This window comes from Talpa occidentalis, unplaced genomic scaffold (assembly GCF_014898055.3).
Source record: "Talpa occidentalis isolate TD23 unplaced genomic scaffold, MPIMG_talOcc4v2.1 talOcc4.5, whole genome shotgun sequence".
Lineage (NCBI taxonomy): Eukaryota > Metazoa > Chordata > Mammalia > Eulipotyphla > Talpidae > Talpa > Talpa occidentalis.
The window spans coordinates 47,720,304-47,745,616 of record NW_023604861.1 but is presented as its reverse complement, the minus strand read 5'-3'; the positions used below and the strand labels follow the sequence as shown (position 1 = coordinate 47,745,616).

General features: G+C 40.6%; 1 protein-coding gene across 1 annotated transcript in view; it reads right to left on the bottom strand.

The window, feature by feature from the left end:
• Nucleotides 1–25,313, bottom strand: part of MTUS2 (microtubule associated scaffold protein 2) — a 567,791-nt gene that overhangs the window by 49,803 nt on the left and 492,675 nt on the right. The window contains 2 exon segments of the mRNA XM_054701460.1: nucleotides 565–609; nucleotides 612–630. Of these exon segments, the coding sequence (XP_054557435.1) occupies nucleotides 565–609; nucleotides 612–630 (64 nt within the window).

Below are 25,313 nucleotides of genomic sequence, written 5' to 3'. Positions count from 1 at the left end.
AGCCCTTTTGTTGGGATGTTTCCAGGTGTGGGGGTCACCCTAGCCTTTGCAAAGTCTCTTAAGGGTCAGACTGAACCATACCATCCCACCAGCCTAAAATGAAGAGTTCAGCAGGAACTCCAACATTTTGAATCCACCCAGATTTGTGTTGTCTATCACCCAGGACCTCACAGCAGGGTATCCAGTGTCAGGAAGCCATGATACCTGCATCTTATCCACCCAGCTGATGCTTCTCTTGGGACTTGTGGGGCTGCCTAGTTGGAGGGGTGCTTGTCATAGCACACAAGTCAGACGTACATTAGAGCTGCCATCTGTAAAGAGCCCAGGCAGTGCCTGATTAGTTCCACTGCGAGCAGTTAAGAGACTGTCTATAACAACAGAAACGTAACAATGATGGCTCCCTGCAAGGCTCCAACAACCCACCACTGCGCAGGGGAAGACACTTCATTTGTCTAGGCAGGGCTGCTCTGGCTTATTATGTGAGGCATAATTGCTTTTGTTACACATTCATATGCATCAAGAAAAGACATTCTTTAGTTTCCTCATTTTCAATGCCCTACTTACCAACTTCATCCCTGATGTTTGCAAGTTCGATTGACAGCTCTTTTCTTTCACAAGGGCACTTTCATTCTGAAAAAACAAAACGGATACCGAGAGTCCCCTAGTTTTATGCTAGATAAGCACTTTCATATGTTTAATTAATGAATCATATTAAGCAAATATTTGTAAAGTCTAGCTCTTAATAAGATAATATTCTCATTATATAACATCAAAAACTTACCAAGCCAAGTCTGACTCATTTATTTGTATCACATTCAATCACAAAGCTTGCAATATAACATTAGTATTTCCCATGGCTGTGCTTTTATCTGTTGTACTGCTATATACATTATCCTGCAATACTTTGCATGTCTGTGTCCTATACGCGAACCTTCTCTCATACATCATTATACACTGGTAATTATTATCATCACTATTATTAACATGAAACATTTCTCTTTGTAATAAGGCTAACACCTGCACTTAAGGTTTCCAAGTTTTTCTTTCTGCTCTCTGTATCAACAGGAGGAACAAGAGGAAAACTCAACGCATATTGAGGTTCTTATTTAGTGCAAAGAATGCCATTCATAACTAAATGACTGATAAGCTATTTTCAAATCAAAGGCATTCTATGATATAAATAGGTAAGTAGTTGAAGATGTGCTGAATTTGTAATCTAGGTTACTGAGCCATTGTAAACGTTTATATTTATGATCTTATTACTACTACTAACAATAAAAAATAAGTGCTATGTAAATTCTCTTCAATTGAGAAATCTACAACATATAGAGCATCCAAGAAAGTCATTCCTAAGAACACAAACAATTCCCAAAGCAAATATTTCCAAAAAGGGAATTCTGGGCCTCCCCGGTAGTGCAGAGGGTTAAGCGCAGTGCTATGAAGCTGTCCACAGCCTCTGCAACGTGGGTTCGATTCCTGGCTGGCCAGGGAGATACCCACATGGCGCAGCAGACCTCTCCTGTCTCACCCGTTGCTCCTTTCAGCAGTGTTTTCAGTCGTCTACCTGTTGTTCTCCCTGCTCTGTCTCTGGTGAATTCTCTCACCCTCCTACACTTCTGGCCTGTACCCCAGTTTTTGTATAAATAAATAAATCTTTAAAAAAAAAGAGAAGTCTGGCTAAAATGTGTATCAACTATGTAGCACGAACATTATCAGGCTTACAAATGTTCCTTCTTTATTAACCTCCTTTGACTTTGATTCAATGCCTTCAAAGCACCTGTGCCAAATGCAAAGAGACAACAATCACACCCTTGTTTCCACGTCTGGTGCCTTCTGACTTGGGTGACACATGTGCCACTTAGGGTTTCTGAGAGCAAATGCCCCAGGTTATCTAAGGGCATTTGCTAAGAAACATCACAATATTCATACTGCTAAAAATTCCTCTATTTTCATAATAAACAGTTATTTTAGTGACAGGTATCAACAACTCTGATTCTTTTAAGAATAATGGAGCAATAACTCATGTTTTGTGGGACACTGAACCCACTCTCCCCATTTTATTTATGAAGTATTTTCTCTTTCCATGTCAGCCCACAACATTCATGCCTTTCCTGAAATGAAATGTTGGAAATCACACCCGAGAGTGCACATTTTCCTGATGACTAAGCCACGCTCCCTCTATGCTCTGCCCACTGCCCTGGGTTGTCTGAGGTTTAAATAAACATATATGACATAGTGTCACATGCTAAGTGCCTGCCACTTAGCAGTTTCCATATGTGTCGGTTGTTATCATAACTCCATTGTTCCCTTTTTTTACTTGCAACTCTAGCTAAAGGTGCTTTTCCATGTTAATGATTTAAATGTGTTTAGAATTTGCATGTCAGTCTTCTGTGTATTGTGTGTGTTTTTTAAATACTTCCTGGCTCCGATGCAACTCTAAATTCAAAGATTGAAGAACTCAAAATAGGGAAAGGGTTCTAGTCAGACTCAGCACATGGATTATATGCTTGTTCTAACAACAGTGTAACATGGCCACTGAAATTGAACTTGTTACTGTAACTTAAGAAAATATGGTATTCTAGAATGGGCAAATTTCAGTATTTACCCTGAAATAATCTTAAACAAGTGAAAAAACTAAGTTGTTCCTATTATCAAGAGTAATTGTGAACACTCATATCCACTAACTATAAAGCACAGGCAGAAAATGGAAATATAGTACTTATCATCCAGAAATAGTATTACTGAAGTGTTCACTCTCAGGGTTCCTGAGAACACCTGGAACTTAACTCTCAGGGTTCCAGAGAACACCTGTTCCAGAGAACACCTGGAACTTAACAAAAACAACATGCTAACTCTAATCTGTAACCTCAAGCCAACATTTCCCTCAACAACTTGCAGTGGCCCCTGTGGAGCACGACAAATCAATCCTCACTTTGCAGTCACATAGGAATCAGGGAAACATTTCAGGAAGGAGTGGCTTGCAGGCCCAGTGAAGAGGAGAGGCCCCCATTGGAGACAGTGCCAATGGCATAGATTGCTGATGAAGACCTTCAGACATGCAACAACTTGGTAAAAAGCTAACGCTGATGGCCTTGGCCAGGCCTGCCCCATCCATCTTGGCTTTATGAGAAACAGGAACAAGATTGAGAGGAATCAAATGAGAGAATGAAAGAAAAAAAAGGGGGTGGGAAGAGAGAAGAGGTAGAAGGGAAATAGGAAACTAGGTGAGATTAGAGCCCAGGTACCCTCTCCTTTTTGGGAAGCACAGGCCATTGCGAGAGAGGAAGAGGGCTGACAGAAGAGCCATGCCCCCTTCACCCCCATCCTTTTGCAAGTGCAGGTTATAGAACCAACCAGTTTCTAACTACATTCATCAATAGCTAACCAAGAAAAGGTCAATTGTCAAAGATAACGAACCTGGTGGCTAAAATGACAAGAAAAGTGACTACATTCTGGCAAGGTCTGGCGAATGATCAATTTAAATCTTTTTTTTTTTTTTAAAGAGGCATGTATTATTTATTTATTTGTTTGTTGTTTATACAAGCACCGGGTACAGTCATAAGTGTGGGAGGGTGAGAGAATTCACCAGAGCCAGAGCAGGGAGCAGAGCAGGCAGAGGGACCGAAGTCCACTGCTGAGGGGAGCAGCGGGCGGCAGGAGAGGTCTGCGCGCCATGTGGGACCCTCCTCCAGTGGCCGGGGAGCAGCTGGGGATCGAACCGGCGCTGCAGAGGCTGTGGGCAGCTTCACAACCCAGCGCTCAACCGCTGCGCCAAAGGGGAGGCCCGCGAATGATCAATTTAAAGCTAAGTTTTACCAAACATTTTCTAGACGGCAGACACAGCTCTAGGTAAGCCCTTTTACTCCTCCAAAACTGTCAAGTGGGTCCTGGGTATTATTTTCCTTTATGGATGATGAAGCTCTCTGGTTCAGTTACCAGCCCTGCACAACAGCTCAGGAAATGGGAAAGGCTGGAGTTTTAATGTGTCCACACTCTTCTTTGAACACTAACACAAATTACAGAGTCACATCGAGTTCCAAATTACAATTGTATGGGGAATATAAAAATAAAATAAAAAAAAAAAGATCCAAATTCTATTGATTCTCAGATAGATCTGAGCACTTAATACTATGAAACTATTCATGTCTAACTAGGAGAGAGGCAGTGTCTGCTCCTGACCACTCTGTTTCAAGGAAAAAAAAAAATCCCCTGGTTTCATTTCTGCCCCACTCACAGCCTGCATTACCTGCACGTGTCCTCGTTTTAACTTGTCAGTTACATGTCAGGACATCTCCAGTGTTTGGATACTTCAGTATGGTCTACATGGGGCTGGGACTTCTGATAGGGTAGTCATTTGTCTTTTTCTATCACCTTTCCCTAACCCTTTCTGCTGGCCTCAAATCTATTCCTGCTGAAGATGCTGACACAGTGCAGTTCTGGCTCCCTAAGGCCGCCTCTGCAGGTTGGTGATGGCCCAAGTGGAAGGCCAAGTGCTTGTTTGTAAAATGATATCAACTCTTCTAATTTATTAATTCTCTGCATCAATTAAGTTACTTTTTGTTTTCTGCAAGGCAAACTGACGTAGGGCCACCCTGCAGTAGAATGAGTCAATGGCTGTGCCTGCAGGAACACTGCTCCTTAGGTAGAAAATGAACTGAAAGGGACCTTCTGCTCTATTCCTTGCCTCAAAAAGTTGTCCTTCTGCCTACCATGGGTCAACAGATTCCAGCAGTGGTCCTGTAAGGCCCTTAAATTCATGGTGAGTAGGAATAGGTGACCACAAAGACATCCTCTGGAAGGATGTCTCGTCACCACTTCCCTTTGTTCCTCAACCTGAGTCAGGTCCAGGCGATGACACAGAGGGATGACTGAAATATGAGCAAGACCTCCTCTGATGGCCCCGAGTCAGATCAGTGCTTCCCTAATGGGGAATGAATGGAAAATTCCTAACTCCTGCCAAGCACATGAACTCTTGCTTTCACTCCAAAAGAGCTAAAAATAGAACCCAGGATTAACCATCCAAACTACCCAAGTGATAAAGTCCAGAAATCACGAAGTCTAAGAAGGCCATTCCTCTAAAATTACTGCTTACTCTATGACAGTCTTCCCCTGAAATGGACTTAAAGAACATAGCAGAAGCTGGGTCTTCTTGCTACCTCTTTTATTTGATTCCATTCCTCTTCTTTGCACTCCAGGTTTTTCTAGTCTTTCCACAGCAGGCATCACATTCGCAGATGGAATCAAAGATGAACAATTGCCATGACCCAACCAACTCTCCCTCTGCCTCTCAAGCCCTAAATACCAGAGCGAGTGGGCCAGCATAAAGCTTCAGCTCTTCTGAGAGGTGGCTCTCGTGCTGGGGCACTCACAAACTCTTGGGGGATGCCATCTATAATCTCTCCGAGCTGCAGACACCTGGCAAAGTATGCAGCCTGCTAATCATTTCATTAAATTGAAGACACTCGATGTGTGACAAGTCCCAAGCAAGCCTGTCACACTCTGCTATTTTAACATGCTTGGTCAGTGAGCGTTATCTGCTGTGGTGGTTGATGCTGCCCATGTGAGCTTGGAGGTACAGATAGTGAAGATACCTCTCCTCACTAGCATTACTACACATGTCTACACCTGTGCCTCAGCCACCCTCCTAGAGTTAGGAACCAACCAACAGCCTATTTATTATTAGAACTAAATACTGGGTGAAGCTGAGGTGCTTTTACGCCAACTAATCCAGAAAGTTCATACAAAGCAGCATGTATTCACCATGTGCCTAAGATGTGTTACACAGGATGCCAGGATACTTCTGCCTTTGAGGAGTTTAAGAGTCTCCCAGAGAGAAATGAAGAAATGATTATAAAATCATGTGACATAACTCAACTCATGGGGCAGAGCTGGCTTGGAGATTTCCTGAGACCAGCGGATGAATAAGTCTAAGGAGATGAAGGTAGCACCCCAGGCAAAGGCCAGGAGAGCAAGGGCCATCTGGGAACTCCTGTTACCACCATTTTCTCACTAAGTTTCTACCTCTGGCCTGAGATTTAGGATGCAAGAATTCTGAGTTGGTTATTAGTGATACTAATGACAATTTTATAAAATTCACAGTCGTTCTAAATGCTTTTCTCAATTCCCTCCCTCTGACCTAATTTTTTTCTTTAAAGGAGGGGCATGTATATATAAATTTAAATACATACACACACGTAATCCACCAGGCACCCAATCTTTCCTATCTTTTTAGCCTGCCCTGAAATCAGTGCAGATCAGGAAAATTCAACCATCTGCCACTTCTTCCCAGACTACATGAAAGAGCCACAACAGGGAGCTGAATAAGAAATCTATTGAATTCTGATATTTAAGGAAACATCCAGATGCTTTTTATTTGAGGATCAAATTGAAATTCAAAGTGAGACATGTACATGTGAAGTTACAGTGAGGTTAAGGAATATTTCATTGTTCCTAGAAATAATATTGCTTTTCACCCAAGATGTTATGAGTAGGTTAGGGTTCAATTCAACATGGCAGAACTTAGTCTCAACAGGAAACATTTTTCCTTTTTTTGTATTTCAAATGAACCAGCCCCAAGGTGACATCAAGGGAACCTAAGTCTTTAGGATTGGTTTCAGACCGCCTTTTGTGAATACTGCATTCATTTTCAATATTAACATTGTGAAGATTGGCCAGATTCATAATATAGCTCTGTGGAAAATTCCTTTGGGAGGTGAACTGACCTTTTGTTTTTCATTTCAGTTATTGTGGCTTGAAGGCAGCACCGATGCTAGGTTTTGATTTAGTCAATAAGTATTATTTCTTCCACACATAATTATCACAGGCCACTGTATTTTTGTATCTATTTTTCTACTGTGAAATGATTTTTAATATAGACTGGTCAAGGGCAAAATAAAATCACATTTAATGCTCTTAAATACATGCCAACGTCTGTTTGTGTGAAAGATGAGTCCAGTCTTATCTAACTTTAAAAGAAATCAGAATGACTAAATGTAAAGATGCATCGTAATTCCAGCCTTTGCCCATATGCATTCTGGGGAGAGTCACTGGTGACAAGATCATCTAGCTTACTTACGAGGCTCTAGTTAACAAGGGAATACCACACCAGACCTGGATTACTAATGACCAATTAGTAAAGACAGTGCATTATAAGACCAAAAGAGAAACAATGGGGATCCCAAGAAATACTGCCCAGATTCTGGATCTCAGAGTCAGCAAGAGAAAGGAAAACCAGGCAGTATTGTGACTTTTAATCCATGTAAGTATCAGACAGTTACTTGACCTTTCAAGATTCTGCTTTCCTCTAATCACCTTCCCAAATTTATTACTGACAGACTATGCATGCATACCTTGGAAGAACAGTGAGAGATGCTGTCTCCCAATTCCAATCCCAACCAGGAATGTAGAGAAAATGTTAATTCGTCTCAGATTACAGGCGACACAAAAGGTAAGGCTAGAAATAAGCCCTGGGAAGTATCTAAAGAGCAAGACAAGGCAAGTAGTCAAGCAAGGAAAGCAAAGGGGGCTGAGAAGAGGCAGTCACCTTGGCAGATAACAATGGCACGGCCTTCTCAACAGTATTTCAAGCTAGAGGGTGTTGGTTGGGTGTTGGCCTGGATGCCCCAGGCCACTGAACGTATAAACATGGCTCAAAATCTAGTCTCATCAAAATGTCTTATGAAGCTGAACCTTTGGCTCTAAAAAGAAATAACATGTTTACCAGGCTTGCTATCATTCCTTTCCTTGTCAGTTATATTTCTCATTGTTAAACAACAAGTTGGCAGTCCAGTTTATGCATCTAGTTTATTTCTTTTGATAACCTGATTTTCCTAAAACAATTAGCTCTGGAAATTGTACACACAGAGCTGATGGTTTGTTATGGGGCCATACTTAGTGCACAGATAAACAAACTCTAGGATCTATTTGGTATCCCCCCAAATAGATTCCTAGGCCATACCTGTCCTTTAAAAATACCTATTTAATGAGTTGTTCTGCAAATTGCTCTCTGCTCAGAATCCCAAAATACATCCCTACTTAACTTAAGTTTAAGAAACTGGGTCTGGTTTCAGTCAAGAATGTATTTCCCCACATCCCCATGTGCTTGGGTTACCCACTGTGTTTACTCTCATCTTCCATCAAACGGGGCTAAAACATCTTCACTCACGCACTCCTTGCTTAGAATTACATTTTTTTCTCCTCACCTGTATATTAAAACTCCACCCCATTCCTCAAGTGCAATTCTTGTTCCACATTTCCCAGGAAACTTTGTCTGTGATTCCAGCACTGATTTCTCTGGAATGTCACTAAATTCCAGAAACAAGTATGGTCAGTATGAATAACTGTTAGTTAATTCTACACCATCAGTTACACTGATGTCTAATTGCTCTCTGTTACTGATGCCAACTCACTTGTAATTTGTCTAGAAAGGGTGGAAGAATAATTGAAAAATGACTGGCAAACACCACAAAGCATGCTATGCCTTTTTACAATTGTTTCATAGTGCCCACAAAAAACAGGGGCAGAGTAGACCAGCCATAAAAATTGTCAATGAACGGATTTTTCTTTAAGTGGAAAATACATATTCACAATCAGCTTTTAAAAACCATTTGCTCAATGTGGGAGGGAAATCAACAGATTATATACAGTGGAGGATTATGGGTGCTTTAGTGGAGTGTGTGGTGTGGCAATATACACCTGAAGAAGTGTGCACTTATACTCCTAGATTACATACAGTGTTGCAAACAATGTTGTCTCAATAACTCTAAGGCAACTAAAATTCTTTTTAGAATGTTAATTGGACACATTTTTAGTGATTTTATACTATATTCTATCATTTCCCCTAATAGATAAATGCTAAAAAGGACCTTAACATTTATATTTCTTAGCCGCATCTTTGAAACGGATTACTTAAAAAGTATATCTAGTTGTCCACACTCTTTTCAGGATTATGATCAAATGTTTACTTAAAACAATTTCCCTGTCAAAATAAAATTTTCTGGGGCCTCCCTGGTGGAGCAAGGGATTGGGGCGTGGCCTATGGAGCTGTCCACAGCCACTGCAGCATGGGGTGGCAGACCTCTTCTGGCTCTCCCGCTGCTCCCCTCAGCAGTGTATTTGAGTCAGTCTGCCTGTTCTGCTCCCCACTCTGTCTCTGGTGAATCCTCTCACCCCTCACGCCTCTGACCTGTGCCCCAGATCTTGTATGCATAAATAGATAAATCTTTAAAAAAAATAAAATAAAATTTTCTGTTTTGTATCTCTATAAAGTTCTGAAGATACGTTTCTTTTTTTAAGATTTACTAAGCTGGGCTAAAGTAATCAGAAATAACTTTACCAACAATTTTATCAGGTCCTTTTCAAACCTTGCAGATGCTGGGGTTGTCAGAGCTGATTAAAGACTGAAGGATTTTATGGTGGTATTTTATGGCATACTAGTTTCCAGAGTTGGAGATTAGAGCGGACTACCATAATACTCCTAATATGCAATGCCTGACTCAATAGGCAACTACAGAATAAACAAATGATTATAGCATACTGCCTATGAAGTTATTCTGAAAAACAGGAAACAAAGCAAACAACTGACTTTTTTAATTAAAAAAAAAACCCACTAATTCCTAAACTGAATACTTATGAATATATATCTAAGATGCCGGCATCAGGATCACTACACTAAAATATAGGAAAGAAAATTCAACAAGTATAGATATAAACATAATAAGAAAGTTGACAGGTGTAAAGTTTTTAAGTATTTATCAGTGAAAATAATTTGTATTAAGTTTGAAGTTGCAAAGCAAATATATTTGAAAGTTACTTAAATAATACACTGCTAAAGAGATAAAACATTATCTTCCAAAATCTCTGAATTAAGTAATGACACAGGGATAGTTACTTCAAGAACTTGATTTGAAACTAAAAAGGAGGATGGATTCACTTTAAAATATATTTTCTCAAAAAGCTTCTATTTCTAAAACTTTTATACCAGGGCCTAGGAATATAAGCATTGTCATATTGGAGTCAATCCTTTCCTCTGATTAAAACCATTGTTACAAAGCTTCCTCAGTACCTTTTTTTTTAAGATTTATTTTATTTATACAAGAACTGGGGTACAGGCCAGATGTGCGGGAGGGTGAGAGGACTCATCAGAGACAGAGCTGAGAACAGAACAGGCAGAATGACCGAAACTCACTGCTGAGGGGAGCAGCGGGCGAGACAGGAGAGGTCTGCCACGCCATGTGGGTTGCTCCATGGTCGGCAGGGATCGAACCAGCACTGCAAAGGCTGCCGACAGCTTCACAGCACTGCGCTCAACTGCCTGCACCACCAGGGGAGGCCCCCTCAGTAACTTTTTTGTGGCCACTTTTCTTAAAACAGAGCATAATCTCTTCAATGTTGGATTTGCAGATAATGGATTGCAAATGCTTTATATTTCCATTTGTTAAAATCACTAAATATGAATATAAATATTTTAGTTCATGACAGCAAAAGCCAAACCCATTAAAATGGATATTTCTATTGGAACAACAAAATGCCTAGTGATTTTTAAGATAGCACTTTAATTTTGCTAGCTAGGTGGTATGCAACCCTACTTTGGGTCAAAGTTCATAAGCAGAACTGATATCTAAGATATTCCCAAGTGACCTCCTTGTAATGAGTTTTATATTAAGCCATATATTTCCTTCACATACTACACCTTCAGCTATCTATATAGTTGATGCCTACATGGATAGAAAGGAGGCAATTTCAACCTCTTGTTAAATCCCATTTTATCTATCTCTGAGAAGTCCAAATGTGTGTGATAATAAAATATATCAGAGAGACAAAATTTCCTTGCAACATATTTCTAGCAGTGAAGTTAAAAGCATATCCTAATCCTTCTACAAGATCACAGGCAAATGTCAAAAGCAAAGGCTTTGTGTTGGAATTGTCATACATTTCTCCTTTATACTCTATTCTCAACTCCCTGCCTGTGAATTTTCCTTCAGTAAAGACTTGAACACACCCTCATACTCTCTTGTCTCCTTAAGTGTTCACCTCTATGTTATGCACACCTGGGCAATGCAAAGAAGTAGAGAGACTAACTGGACTCCTGCTTGCCTCTCCAAACGGAAGTATATAAATTACACTGCTGGATGCTGTTTGTAGAAAAGTCGTAAACTTTCAAAGTTAGCAACTTGCAAAGGAGAGACATGTCTAGCTAATCTAAATTCCCTACTAGGAATAGGTTTTGCAGGTACATTAAAATGCATTAAGAACCTCTCAAGGATTTCCTGACAGTTTGAATTTCAAGATGTTTTGAGCAGGTCCCTACTGTTTCAGGAAAATGCAACAGTTACATTTGAGACAGCAGAAACACAGAATTATGTAAGGCACTGCAGAGGACTGTATGTGAGACCAGTGGTTGTGTGAACCCCACTCACAATCCAGCACACTGGAACCAGTAAGGGCAGCCTCCTGCTCACCAACAAAGCACACAGACATGCTGGGGAGAGGGACAGAAGAGGCTGGCTCGGCTTTCTCTCTGCCCTTTCCAAGGAGTGGGGTGGGGGGGGGGGGAAGAGGGGAAGGCAAAGTACCGTCTGGTCCAGGCACTGAAGGCAGTTATAAGGCTTGCAGCAGCAGTGGCCCATCCCGGCAGGCAGGCTGGCAAGGGGACCTCCTTCATTCAACGTGTCGGCGGGTAATTCCTAAGGCGAGGTAATGGCTCAAACGAAAGGGGTGCGCCGCTAGGAGCTGTCACAACTTCCATGTGGTCCCCTCGGCTACCTTATTTCCCCTAAATAACTTCAGGAATCCTGGAGGCAGAGGAATGAGTGCAGGAGTGCAGAGCAGCAGCGTTAGGATCCTGCTGCGGGGCGGGGGAGGGCGCGAGCCAGGAAGGGAGGGGCAGGCGGAGGGAGGGTCACTTTGCCTCTGGAATCCTCCGAGTGAGGCAAATCAATAGTCGCATAACAACTTAGCGTTTACCAAAGCCATCTCCCCGAGAGCACCGCCAGCCGGCTTTTCCCCGGGAGCCCCGGCCGCTCCCGGCCCTCCCCCAAGTGGCCATGCGCTTGTGCGCGACGCAGACACGCCTGGAGGGGACGCAGGGAACACAAAAGAGCCTGCTCCACTGGGGTACTCTAGGTTGAGGACCGGGAGGGCTGAGATAGGCTTGACTTTGCTCAAATACTAGCTTTCTATTTCCTGGGAAGTAAAAAAATATTTTTCTGATGTAAGTGGTCTTTCTCCCCGTGGAGCTCCTTCTCTGCTGGTATGGTTGTTCTTGGGGATCACCCATTGCTCGTATTCAAATTTGGTGCCCTGAGCAATTTCCCCCTAATTTAATGAAATCTTTATATATGAAATATAATTGTGAAATCACTTGCCGTGTCTCACATCTACCAACCATTCCAATGTTTAAGTAATTAAAATGGGAGTTTCAGGCAGATATTTCCCTCGGGCATGTTAGCATAAAAGCCTTGGAGGACTTATCTCTCTAGGCAATTTGTAATTTTTCAAACAGTTAAAAATCAAAAAGGGAAGGAAGTGGGGAGCAAAAGTTTGTTTGTTTTTTTTTTTTTCAAAAGAGATGTGGGATTTAAAAATGTATGTAACCCAGAAAGCAAAAGATAAAGCTATTACAAGATTATATGACCTGATAATTTCAAAGGAGAAATTGAGAAATTTATCATCTACAGAAATATACAATTTTATGCTTGCCCACTAATTTTGCTTAAGAGTACAAGCAGACAATAGGTGTAAAATTAGATAATTTTACTAATTTGAGATGTCCCAAGCATATTTTTAGTTACGTGCCACAGACTATAGAAATGTGCTCATAGAGAAGATAAGGACATTTGTGTCAAATAAGAATAGACTGAGATGTTTGCTCTAAACTTGAAAGAGTATGTTCTTTTATTAAAGGCTAACAGGTAAACTAGCACAATCCACTAGTAGGCTATTTGGCCGTAGCCGTCAAAATTTAAATGTCCGTTAATTTTGACCCACATTCCATTTCTATCCTCAATAATACTCAGGTTGTTATAGGACAGGGAGAGGGGCAGCCCAAACCCCGCAAACCTGCCTATTCTAAATGGGTTCTGCCATCCGCCGCATCAACACAAAACATAGGAGACTTTAATGGGAAGGAATTTTAATAAAACTAGGAAACAATACAGGTAAGGCCAAGAGTCTAGTTTCTAAATGAAGCACCCAAAGTTACCCATCCCCTCGTGGGTAAAAGTCCATCCAAATGGGATTGGCCCAGAGCAAGGCCCCAAAGCCTGCCACAAGTCTAAAGCATCTTCCAGTGGGGACCCACAGAAAAGGGCCAGAAACAACCAGACAAGCCCAGAAGGAAAAGAGCAAAATCAACATCAAGATAAAAGCTGCCATTGTCACCTCCCTACGGGTCTCACCCACATCTGTGTCACCCAGTCCACAACCAAAAGACAAGCGCAGTTTCTTCACGTGTCTCTAGGCTCCACGCGCCTCCTCCAGGTCTCCTGGCTCCATCCTGCTTCCTTCCTCAGTATCTTCTGCTGCTTCTCCTCTTCTTGCTCAGCTCCACCCTCCCTTGGGTGGGGCAGGGAACCTCCCCCTTTCCTGGGGACCATCATGTTACAATGTGACTATGGATATATGCATAAGGATATTCAGCATCATTTGTAACAGCGTAAAAATAGGTATAGCCTAGATAGCTAATACCTTTCCACCATATGGAAAGGTGATACACTGTTAGGTGAGAAAATAAACTTTTACAAAAAACAAAGCAAAATATACCTTTGTTTATATGTCTACAATAAAGCTTTTGGAAAGATACACACCCTTCGTTCCCTTCAGAAATAGAAAACAGGGGCTAGAGAGTGAATTTCCACTTGTACCCTCTTGCCAGCATGTATTATTTTATAACTTTAAATCACAATGTGCCAGGGAGAAGGTAGCAATCACTGCCTGGACTCTGTGATGCCAGGAAATACAGAGCCAACTCCCTCTCACATGGGCTTGCCATCTTTTCTCAAAGGAAGAGAAGCTGTCAGTACCTTGAACTTGAACCTGAGCTGACAGGTGTTTTGGGGGCCTTGAAACTCTGGGAGGAAAACTATGTTGAAGAAGCTCTGCTTGGTACCCCCAATGTTCACAATAGCCAAAAGGTGGGAGCACTCATGTGTCCTCAAAGAATGGATGAACTAAATGTGGATGCTCATACAATGGAATAATATTCAGTCTTAAAAAGTGAGGAGATTCTGATACATGTTATAACATGGATAAACCTTGAGGACAATTTGCTAAATGATAATACTGTGTGATTCGTCTGTGACCCACAGTAGTCGGATTCATAGAGACAGAAAGTAGAGACCAAGTGGTTGCCAGGAACAGGGAAGACTGGGAAATGTTTACTGAATACAGAGTTTCAGCTTTGTGGATGAAAAGAATTCAAGAAATTGGCTTTTTGTATTTAATGCTACCAAACTGTAAAATTAAGTAGTTAATATGATAAATTTTGTCAGGTGTATTTTACAATTAAAAACTGAAAAATGTGGAGGTCTGCATTCACCTGGAGGCGGGATGGTTCCTGAATGATAGGTATCTGATCCACTTAAGATAGATCAAAGCGCCTGCTGCAAAAGGCACAGTGGGAGTCGGGAGGCTCCAAGCTGAAATCCCCATAGTAATGTAAGGAGTGCTTTCTTTGGGCAGGGTTCACTTGTGCACCTTAGCAAACTGTCTTTATAATTAGGATTTGGATTGCTCCATGCTAGAAAACGAATGCTTGTTCTTGGGTGATATACAGGCATGCTTGCTCAAGCAGCAGCCTCAGGAGATTAGAATGAGGGGAGAGGCAACACAGAATAAGACGAGATTCGGCTTCTCAATAGTTGGGACTGGGGCTGGCTCAGTCCATCTTATGTGTTGTTGCTAAACTCACATATGTGGTAAGATCTCAGTGCAAATCACCCAGATTTTGAGAAATGTACCAGTGGTCGAGAGTTGTGCCATGTCTTCCTTATATGTCAAAACATTTTAAACAATCTCAGAACTAGAGGAATCAATACAAATGACCTTCCTATACCCATTTCCAGTTTTTACCAGTTATCAAGACTTTGACACATTTGACACAATTCCAGATCAGCAATTATCAAGATTTTGCTGTTTTTCACATGTCCCTTTTGTTCATTTTAAAGCAAAACCTTACATACTTTAGTATGCATCATGTAAATTATGAACAGTTTTACATAAGATCACAATGCCCTTAAAGCACCGAAAAATAAATAAATAAAAAGACATTTCCTTGGCATCTATTATCTAGTTCAGGCAATATTTTTCTTATTTCTCAAAGAAAATTATTTTATTGTTGGCTTTCTTCAATCGGTGCCCAAACCAGCTCCACGTTACTACATAAAGTGTTAAATCTCTCCGATCGTTTATCAATGTCCTCCACCCACTTTTCCCCATGACATTGACTTGTTTAGAAACTGGGTCAGCTGGCTTGGAGAATGTCCCACATTCTGGACTTGCCTCTAATTTCTTGCAATGTCCCTGCATTTGTCCCTAGATCCTGTAAGTGGAATTTAGTTCTTGAGACTGAATGAGATTCAGATTCAATTTATTTGGGCGAGAATATCTCAGATGTGATGTTACAGGAGTCACATTTCATCCCATCAGGAGGCTCACAACATCTGGGTGTTCCATTTTTAGTGACGTGATCAAGGATCAGACGTGACAGCCTCATCTTGTCCATTATAAACTTCCCCCCATCAGTCTTTCATCTAGTGGTTTCATCTGTTAATGATAATTACCTGAATCAATTATTTCCTTGGAAGTTAGAGCATGATGTTCTGACTTTATCATCCTTTCGTCTCTTAGCTGGAATTTCTATATAAGAATATTTCTTCATCAACTAGGATGATTTAAATTCCCTATAATTCATTTTATACAAGAAAGACAGGGAAATGCTTACTTCTTTCCTTTGAAGTGAAATTCTCTGACTAAACACTGGTGCTGCAATAGTTGTTTGGTTTCTCTCACTTTTTCAAAGCAGGATCATCAACTCATGTTTTTATGCTGATACACACAATGTGTTTTAATAAACTGCATTTATCCTTTGTAGATGCTCAGGTTATCTCATGTATGACCAATGGGAATCTTTTTTTGTTGGCCCATATGTCCTTTTATCACAAACCACTAGCTACCTTCCTTGCTTCCTGACAGCACAGTATTGTAGGTTCACACTGGATATTTCCTTCTGCACATCTGGGATCAGCCATCCCCTCCAGGAACCCTGGTTCCTTCTAGTTGGGAATGGGAATTAGATACTATAATCCGGCTTTGTTTATTGTCTTTTGATGTTCAACCACGAGAGAAATAAGATTTCTCTTGAAGGAGATGATCCTTCTCACAGACAAAAGGTTCTTGGAAAAGGTTGCTGAAGAAATCAGGATGGAATCTTTGCCCTGGTGGGAAGGAAACGGCTGCTTCTCTGGAGAGCCTTTCCAACTGGAAAAATACTCAATGAAACTCACTTTGAGGGAGATAAATTGGCCTCTACAAAAAGGTGGCAAGACAAGGACTAGGTAAGGAGGTACCACCTGACATGAAAATTTTCTATGAAGCCACCAAAATACTTGAAACTTGACTAAACTTGTAGAAGACACAGATAATGGGAATTTAGACTACTGTAATGTAGAATCAAACGTGATCTCATAGGCTGATCAAATCTAAAACATTTTTCTTCTTTTTTTTTTTTTAAAGATTTACTTATTTATGCACACAAGAGCTGGGGTGTAGGCCAGAGGTGCAGGGGGGTGAGTGGATTCACCACAGAGAGAGTGGGGAGCAGAACAGGCAGATATACTGAAATACACTGCTGAGGGGAGCAGCGGGTGAGACAGGAAAGGTCTGCTGTGCAATGTGGGTCACCTCCTTGTCTAGCCTGGGAATTGAACTCATGTTGCAGTGGCTGGTGATAGCTTGATAGCACTGTCTTCAACCCCTGTGCTACCAGGGAGGCCCCCATTTTTATTCCTGATATTTAAAAAAGTTTAAGACAGTTTTTGCTCCTGCCTTGGAATAGGAACAAGCATTTAGAAAAATTACTTGAAGGTTTATTTGAAAAAATCTTATAAACACTCTATGTTTTTGAGCAATACATAATAAAGAAAATTAACTGATATTGACAAATGCCAGACACTTGCTTAAGGGTCATATGCAATATCTCATGTAACTCCTGATGTAGCACTATCTCTCCTGCCTTGGAGAGAGACATGCTCTGACCCTCTAAGTTGAACAAACCTTGATTTATATGTTTACCTAACATCTTGCTTTTTCCTTGCATTCTGAGGACAACAGGGCTTCTGCAAAGAAATTTCAAAACAAAGCCGAGGGAAGACCCTTGCAAAGACAGTGTCTGAATTGCTAACCACCAGACAGTGATGAAAATGAGCTGATGTCAACCAAGTCACCAGACACTTAGGTTACAACAATGGGGACTGGCCCATACCCACTCCCATCTTTCATGTCCTTGCAACTCTGGTTAAATGCCCCTACCCTCTGCTAGTAAGCAGAATGGTAGTCTTCCAGACTCTAGATTGCTACCCTCCTCATTTGTAGAAAAATAAATAAAACTACTTTCCTTCTCTTCAAAACTTTGTTCTTCTCATTGGCCTGAGGACCTGAGACCAGCAATTCTGGCATTGCTCTGAAAGAGCAATGTGAAATAAGTCCTATTGTCATCTCCATTTTGCAGATAAGAAAACTCTGAAATTGTACAATTGTCAGGTATTCATAAATCTAGGGAATGATAGAGTGAGCCTTGAACTCAGACCTGATGGTAATGCTCATGTCTTTAGTCACTGTGCTCCACTAACTGCATTTTAATCGTGAAGCCCTTTATTTACAAGCACTACATAATTATAAGTTTATGTTATAACCTGATAAGAGATTTGAGCATATGCAAATATAAATGGTGATTAGGATATATTTCTGAAACTGCTCCACATTTTCAGAGCGTAGAATAAGAGCCTCAATTTCAGGGTTTATTGCTTTCGCATAACATTTACAAGCTCATGTACAAATAGCTTTATAAAATTATATAGTAGCAACCATGTACATGAGACAACGTTAAAATGTTTGACTTTATTATTTCTGGTTCTTGTCTTCTTAAACTTGGAATTCCTTACCCAGCCTCCCCTCTACCACCTGTCAGATTCAGCCTGCTGCTCAAACTTTTCCTCTTCCAAGGTGAAGCCCTCCCCTGCCTAATCTTCCCATTAGGAGTGAATTTCCTCCTTGTCTGTGATGTCATGTAATTCTGTATACTTGCTCTTACTAATGACATCCTGCTTCACGTAACAGTAATTGTTTATATCTGCCATCCCCCAATACTACACCCACTTCTTCTGCCTCACTCATATGCACACCAACAATGCTGGTGATCTGCCTTGGAATGGGGCTCAGTGAACACCCTTGAAGGGGTGCCTCAGATGGGTGAGCTAGGGAAAGGTGGCTTTTTGGCAGAGGCGTTTGTGTTTTATGCAATTTGTGAACCATAGAGCCATTTGAAAAGATAAAAATTGTATCTCTGCCTCACTATTTATTTTAAAAGAAAACCATGAAAAATGGTCATGAAAGAGCCTCTCACTATTGCCAAGGCAACCGTCTGTTTATTTTGGTTCCATTATCCTTTTTCCATGAATCTAAAATACGAGCTAGAGCTAAAGCACTGGATTTTAGCAAGGGGATCACCAGGAAAATATGTGCAGCTTTCAGACACAAGCCATTTAGACATTTTAATACAGTGAGAATGGACTGGAATGGGAAACCATAAAACGGAAATCTTGAACTGGAAGTGATTGGTGGCTACGATAATCTGCATGCACACAACAAATGCTCTGAGACACCTTTGATGTAGTAGCCAGGATTTAGAATTTCAGGGGGAAATAAAGAAATGACATATGTATAATTTTGTTCTTAGATACTTGTCAAAAAAGAATTATAAAAATGTCACTTTTTTTTGTAATTCCTAAGTAGGAAGGTTGTTACTTACATAGGACAATCATTTTTTTCTTAATCTGTTAGTGGTTGACAGTACCTTTTTTTCCTTTTAAGTCAGTGCATAGGATGATTGCAGGGAAGTATCCTCCTGAAGTTCTTGCTATATATTCAAGAAAGCTGACTACTCTCAGAAAAGAAGTGAAATTCAAAATGATTTCTACTAGCTGGATAAATAGGTTAGATAAGATTAAATAACTGATACACAGAATTAGATACAGAGATGGGAGCAGTTGGCAAGGCTCCAAAGTGCATTTGTCTGTTTGACATATATTAGATGAGAAGGATGATCACAGAGGACCATAAGCTGAATATCAATCAACAACGTGGCTGCCAACAAAGAAAGGATGTGAATGTCATCTATGACCAATCTAGGTGTCCAGCCCCGTTTCTTAACCCTTCTTTTATATCTTAATGAAGCTGCAGTCTCCCAAGAACAGATTGAGATCACTGCAGACATGGGAGCAAAGTGTTAGTAATGTCAGTATATGGCTTCTTACCTCTGGTCCCCAACCCCTCAAGGATATTAAGCTTCTCTCAGAAATCTGTTTCTAATTTTGCAGCATTTCTTACCATGGCAATGAAGTCATTATCTGTCTTCCAAAATTGTCACCAGCTTTATGAGAGCAATAACCACATTTGCTTGTAAGAATATGACTACATCCTTATCACCTAGCATAGTGCCAGGCATTCAGTAACTACCAGTAATTTTTAATTAATTAATTTGTTTACTTATACAAGCACTGGGTACAGTCAGAAGCGCGGGAGGGTGAGAGAATACACCAGAGCCAGAGCAGGGAGCAGAACAGGCAGACCGACGAAATACACTGCTGAGGGAAGCAGTGGGCACGGCAGGAGTGGTCTGCGCGCCATGTAGGACCCTTGCTGGTGGCCACCAGGGATCGAACCGGCTCTTCAGAGGTTGCGGGCAGCTTCGCAGCTCAGCGTTCAACTGCTGCGCCAGCACAGGAGGTCCCAGTAAATTTTTTTAAAAGATTTATTTATTTATGCATACAAGAGCTGGGGTGTAGGCCAGAGATGCAGGGGGTGAGAGGATTCGCCAGAGACAGAGTGGGAAGCAGGCAGATCTACTGAAATACACTGCTGAGGGGAGCAGTGGGCGAGACAGGAGAGGTCTGCTGAGCCATGTGGGTCAGCAACCTGGCCAAGGATCGAACTTGTTTTGCAGTGGCTGCGGAAAGCCTCATGGTGCTGCAACCCAACCCCTTGAGGGCCCCACCAGGCAGGCCCTAAGTACCAGTAAATGTTAAATGAACATATTAAAGGTTTCATTATATTAACCCTAATCCTACATACAGTTGAAGGACTTCAGGACACAGACACCGCACTAATATGAAATGCCACAGCTGATGCCCTAACACTTGAAGGGGGTTTAAAGTCCCTGAAGAACAGCGATCCTGAGGTCTGATTGCACAGACATTATCAAGCAAAGACAGAGAAACTGCTCCAACACCCACCTGGACTTTTCTTTTGATTTGGAGCTCTGAAGATGTACACAGTAAGAGGGTGCATTTTTCCACTGTTAACTTCAAAATAGGAGTGGAGAAACTGATTCTCACAACCCTTTTTCTCTCTTTCCTTTTTCCACTGCTGATAAGATCTTGATCACTTATCTGTGTGAGTCTATCAGAAAACCACATTGTTAAGACTATATTTTCAAGAATCATTTCTATAGTTTGTACCAGAAAACCACATTACTAGAAGTACTCACTGTAGATTGCCAAATGACCTCAAACCAATAGTTTCAAAAAGGATTTATTCTGCACACATACCCAGATTCCAAGTAGGTTACCATTTCAGAGAAGAAAATAACAAGTGTCCCACAACTGGTGAATGTATCTAATGTTCACGAAAAGCTTACATTGCAGCAAAGTGACCACAGTTCTTTGAAAATAACACAATAAACAATAACCCTCTATAGAACCTAGCAGCAAATCTTGTCAGTTCTATTTTATTTTATTTTTTTAAAGATTTATTTATTTATGCATACAGAGCTGGGGTACAGGCCAGAGGTGTGGGGGTTGAGAGGATTCACCAGAGACAGAGTGGGGAACAGAACAGACAGATTGACAGAAGTGCACTGCTGAGGGGAGCAGCGGGCGAGTCAGAAGAGGTCTACTGCGCCATGTGGATTGCTCCCTACCAGGCCGGGGATTGAACAGTCCTGCAGAGGCTGCAGACAACTTCATAGGTTGCATCTTAACCCCTTGTGCCACCAGGGAGGTCCGTCAGTTTTACTTTAAAAATCAATCACAAATCAACCACCTCATATACTCCACTGTAACTATCCTGGTCCAGATTGCCATTATCTTTCACCTGAATTATGGGGAAAGCCCCCTAATTGACACTCCTGCATGTCCCTTGCTCCTACCTCTAGGGTATTCTCAACAAAGCAGATGAAGAGAAAATTTAAAAATAAAAGTCAGTGTGTCTCTCTCCTCTTCTCTCTCCTCCTGCGGCTACTCTTCTCACTCAGAAGGAAACCCAAAGTCCTTTCAAAGGTCACTACTTTGATTTCATTACAGAGTGTTCTCCCATCACATACTGCACTTCACCCATGCTCACTTCCTTGCTGTACCTCCACCATGTCAAATATTTCCCCATCTCAGGCATTATGCTCTCATTGATCTTTGTGCCCAGAATATTCTTCCCCCAGATATACAACCTTGTTCTTAACCATTGCCACCTTATCAGTAAACCCTTTATTATTTTTTTTAAGATTTATTTATTTATGCATATAAGAACTGGGGTACAGGCTAGAGGTGTGGGGGCTGAGAGGATTCACTAGAAGATAGAGTGGGGAACAGAACAGGCAGACTGACTGAAATACACTGCTGAGGGGAGCAGCAGGCGAGTTAAGAGAGGTCTGCTGCACCATGTGGGTAGCTCCCTGGCTGGAGATTGAACTCATGATGCAGAGGCTGCTGATAGCTTCATAGTGCTATGACTTAATCCCTTGTGCCAGCAGGAAGCCCTCAGTAAACCCTTTAATAACCACCTTGTATAAATTTCCATCACTTACCTAGCTCTCTCCATACCCCTTCTCCTGACTTTTTCTTCTCCCAGTCACTTACAGAACTTGCTTGTTTTCTGGTTATTTCTTTCTATTAGAGTACATGTCAGTTAGGTTCAGAATTTTGATGTTCTGTTAATGTTGCATTCTCCACTTTGGACAGTGCCTAACACAAAGTAGTGTTGAATAAATATTGTGTTAATGAATAAAGACCCCAAATAGGTTCAGGTGAAATTGAGAAAAGATAAAAGTGCAAATAAATATCTTTAAATGGAGGTATATTCTAGAGATACAGTACATATTTAAAAGAGAAAGACAATGGACTCTTCCTATGTCCATATTTCCAAACATTCCTTCAAAGTCAATAAAGAATAACAAGAAAAAAAATACATAAAAAGCCACAGCTTCAGCATAACTGCAGAATATGGAATGCTTAAAATCAAAATTATTCTAAGTAAAAAAAGGAAAAAATCCACCAAATTCCAGAAAACAATCTCCCATACACTTGGTTTTCCATAAATCTTTCTGTGAGGAAGAACCAAATAAGAAAAATTGCAGGAAAATGAAGAGTAAAGGTAACTAGTTCACTCTAAGTCTGACAGGTAACGAAACTCTCCTGGTAGACCACAGTATGGTCCACCAAGAAGGAACTTAGAACTATGTGAAATCTGAAGTGGCAGTCCTTGAAAGAGGAGCTTCTGGGAAAGAAAAAAGATAAAAAAGGAAAGAAGATTGGGTGACAAAGAAAAAAAGAAATTTAGGGTCCCACAAGACAAAAGAGTACCCAGAAGACACAAATCCTCAGCTCTATTCCACCACCACAATCCACTAAAGATTCTGGATTTTGCTGTACTGACACAAGAAGACATCATTCCAGACATCATGGAAAGCAGCCCAATACTAAAAACCTGAAAACAAACAAACAAACAAAAAAACAAAATGAAAGAACAGACTTTTAACCAAAAAAATCATGACGATCCAACACATACCAACTGATAAAGATTACCTCCAAAAACCAATCTTGAATTAGGGAAAAAATAAAAGAACACTCAAAGCTTAATTAAATACATTAAAACTAGCATTTAGAGATATGAATAAAGGATATTGTATGAGAAATGTGAAAACTAAGGACAGAAATGGACAAAGAATAGGAAAAACAGTTTACTGAATTTCAAAATGGAAGAGAAAGTTGTTTCAAAACACTAGAAACTACAACAAAGTAACCCAAGGAAAGCATTAAGAAGGAAACAGTAAACAATAAAGGCACATTAATGAAGTAGAGAATAGAAAGTTTATAGAGTTGATTGAAAAAAGTCAAAATAGCAAACCACTAAACTAACTTGAACAAGGAAAATGAGAGAAAACACAAATAAAAAATGAAATAACAAGGAGGAAACAGAAAACAAATCAAAGAGGCTATGTGATAGACATCTAAACAAATAAATTTGAAGGTCTACACTAAACGGATAATTTTCTTAAGAAACACAACTTATCAAAATTAAATACATTAGAGAGAAAATGTTTAAACAGATCAAATTTACACAATGGGTACAGAAACAATTATTAAAAAACTACCACACACAAAAAGCATCAAGTCAGGATATTTATGGTCTTCTACCACACATCTCTAAGATTGGGTAGTTGTAGTTTCTACAAATATTGCTAGAGCACTGACGATAGCAACAGGCAGAATAATGCCTCTGGTCCACAGGAAGATATTTGTGTCTGAATCCCTATGATTATGTTGTATTATGTGGCCCAGAGGAATTAAGGTAGAGGCAGAATCTAAGCTCCCTGACAGCTGACTTGATAATAGGGAGTTTATCCAAGACCCATTGTAATCTAATCACAAAAGTCCATAAATGTAGAAGAGGGAAGCAGGAGAGTCATTGTCAGAGAAATGTTATAATAGCAAAACTTGGCCATTGCTGACTTTCAAGATGGAAGGAGGCCATGATCCAAGGAATATGGATGGCATCTAGTAGCTGGTGAAGACAAGAAAATGAATTTTCCCACCTTCAGAAATATCTCCATTTTAGCTCAGTGAGAGTCACTTGGGCTTCTTCTTCTTCTTCTTTTTTTTTTAAAGATCTATGTATTTATGCACACATGAACTGGGTACAAGCCAGAGGGGTGTGTGTGTGGGTGGGGGGGGGTGAGAGGATTTACCCAAAACAGAGTGGGAAACAGAACAGGCAGATCGACTGAAATACACTGCTGAGGGGAGCAGCAGGAGAGCCAGGGGAGGTCTGCTGCACCATGTGGGTAGCTCCCGAGCCGGGGACCGAACTTGTGCTGCAGAGGCTGTGGACAGCCTCACAGCGCTGCGCCCAACCCCCTGCACAACCAGGGAGGTCCCACTTGGGCTTTTTTCTGGTGCTTATGATTATTAGATAATAAATTTGTGTTGTTTCAAATAAGTAATTTGTGGTGATTTTTTATTGCAGTAAATAGAAAGCTAGTACAAAATACTAATAAAGAAGTAAAGAAAAACATTCTAATTTATTAAAATAAATTGAGTATGACCTCATTTTGATACCTCAATCCAATGAATACTCTCCATAAAAAAGTAGAAATAAAAGAAAACTACAAACCACTGTTACTCATGTATATTGCTGCAAAAAGACTAAAAAAATATCAAATAGAATCCATTCCCTATAAAGAAAATAACATACCATGACTAAGAGGTATTTAGTCCAGTTATTCAAGGTTAGTTCAATAATAGAAAATCAATACCTACAGATGTAAGGGAAAAAAAATAGTACTATTGCCATAGATGTTGTAAAAGCTTTTGACAAACATCCAATATTCATTCTTGTTAACAGTACTCAAGAAAATAGGAATGAACATTTTTTAAACAGGATATTTAAAGACCTTAACATGACAAAAAGTCTTAGTCCTAAAGCCATTATTTTACTTTCAGTAGAAATACTACACAAATTTCCATTCCAAAGAGGAGGAACACAACATGCCTATTATCTTTACTACCACTCAAAATTTACTGGTGGGGGGGGCCTCCCTGGTGGTGCTGTTATAGGACAGGGAGAGGGGCAGCCCAAACCCCGCAAACCTGCCTATTCTAAACGGGTTCTGCCATCCACCGCATCAACAGAAAACATAGGAGACTTTAATGGGAAGGAACTTTAATAAAACTAGGAAACAATACAGGTAAGGCAGAGTCTAGTTTCTAAATGAAGCACCCAAAGTTACCTGTCCCCTCGTGGGTAAAAGTCCATCCAAATGGGACTGG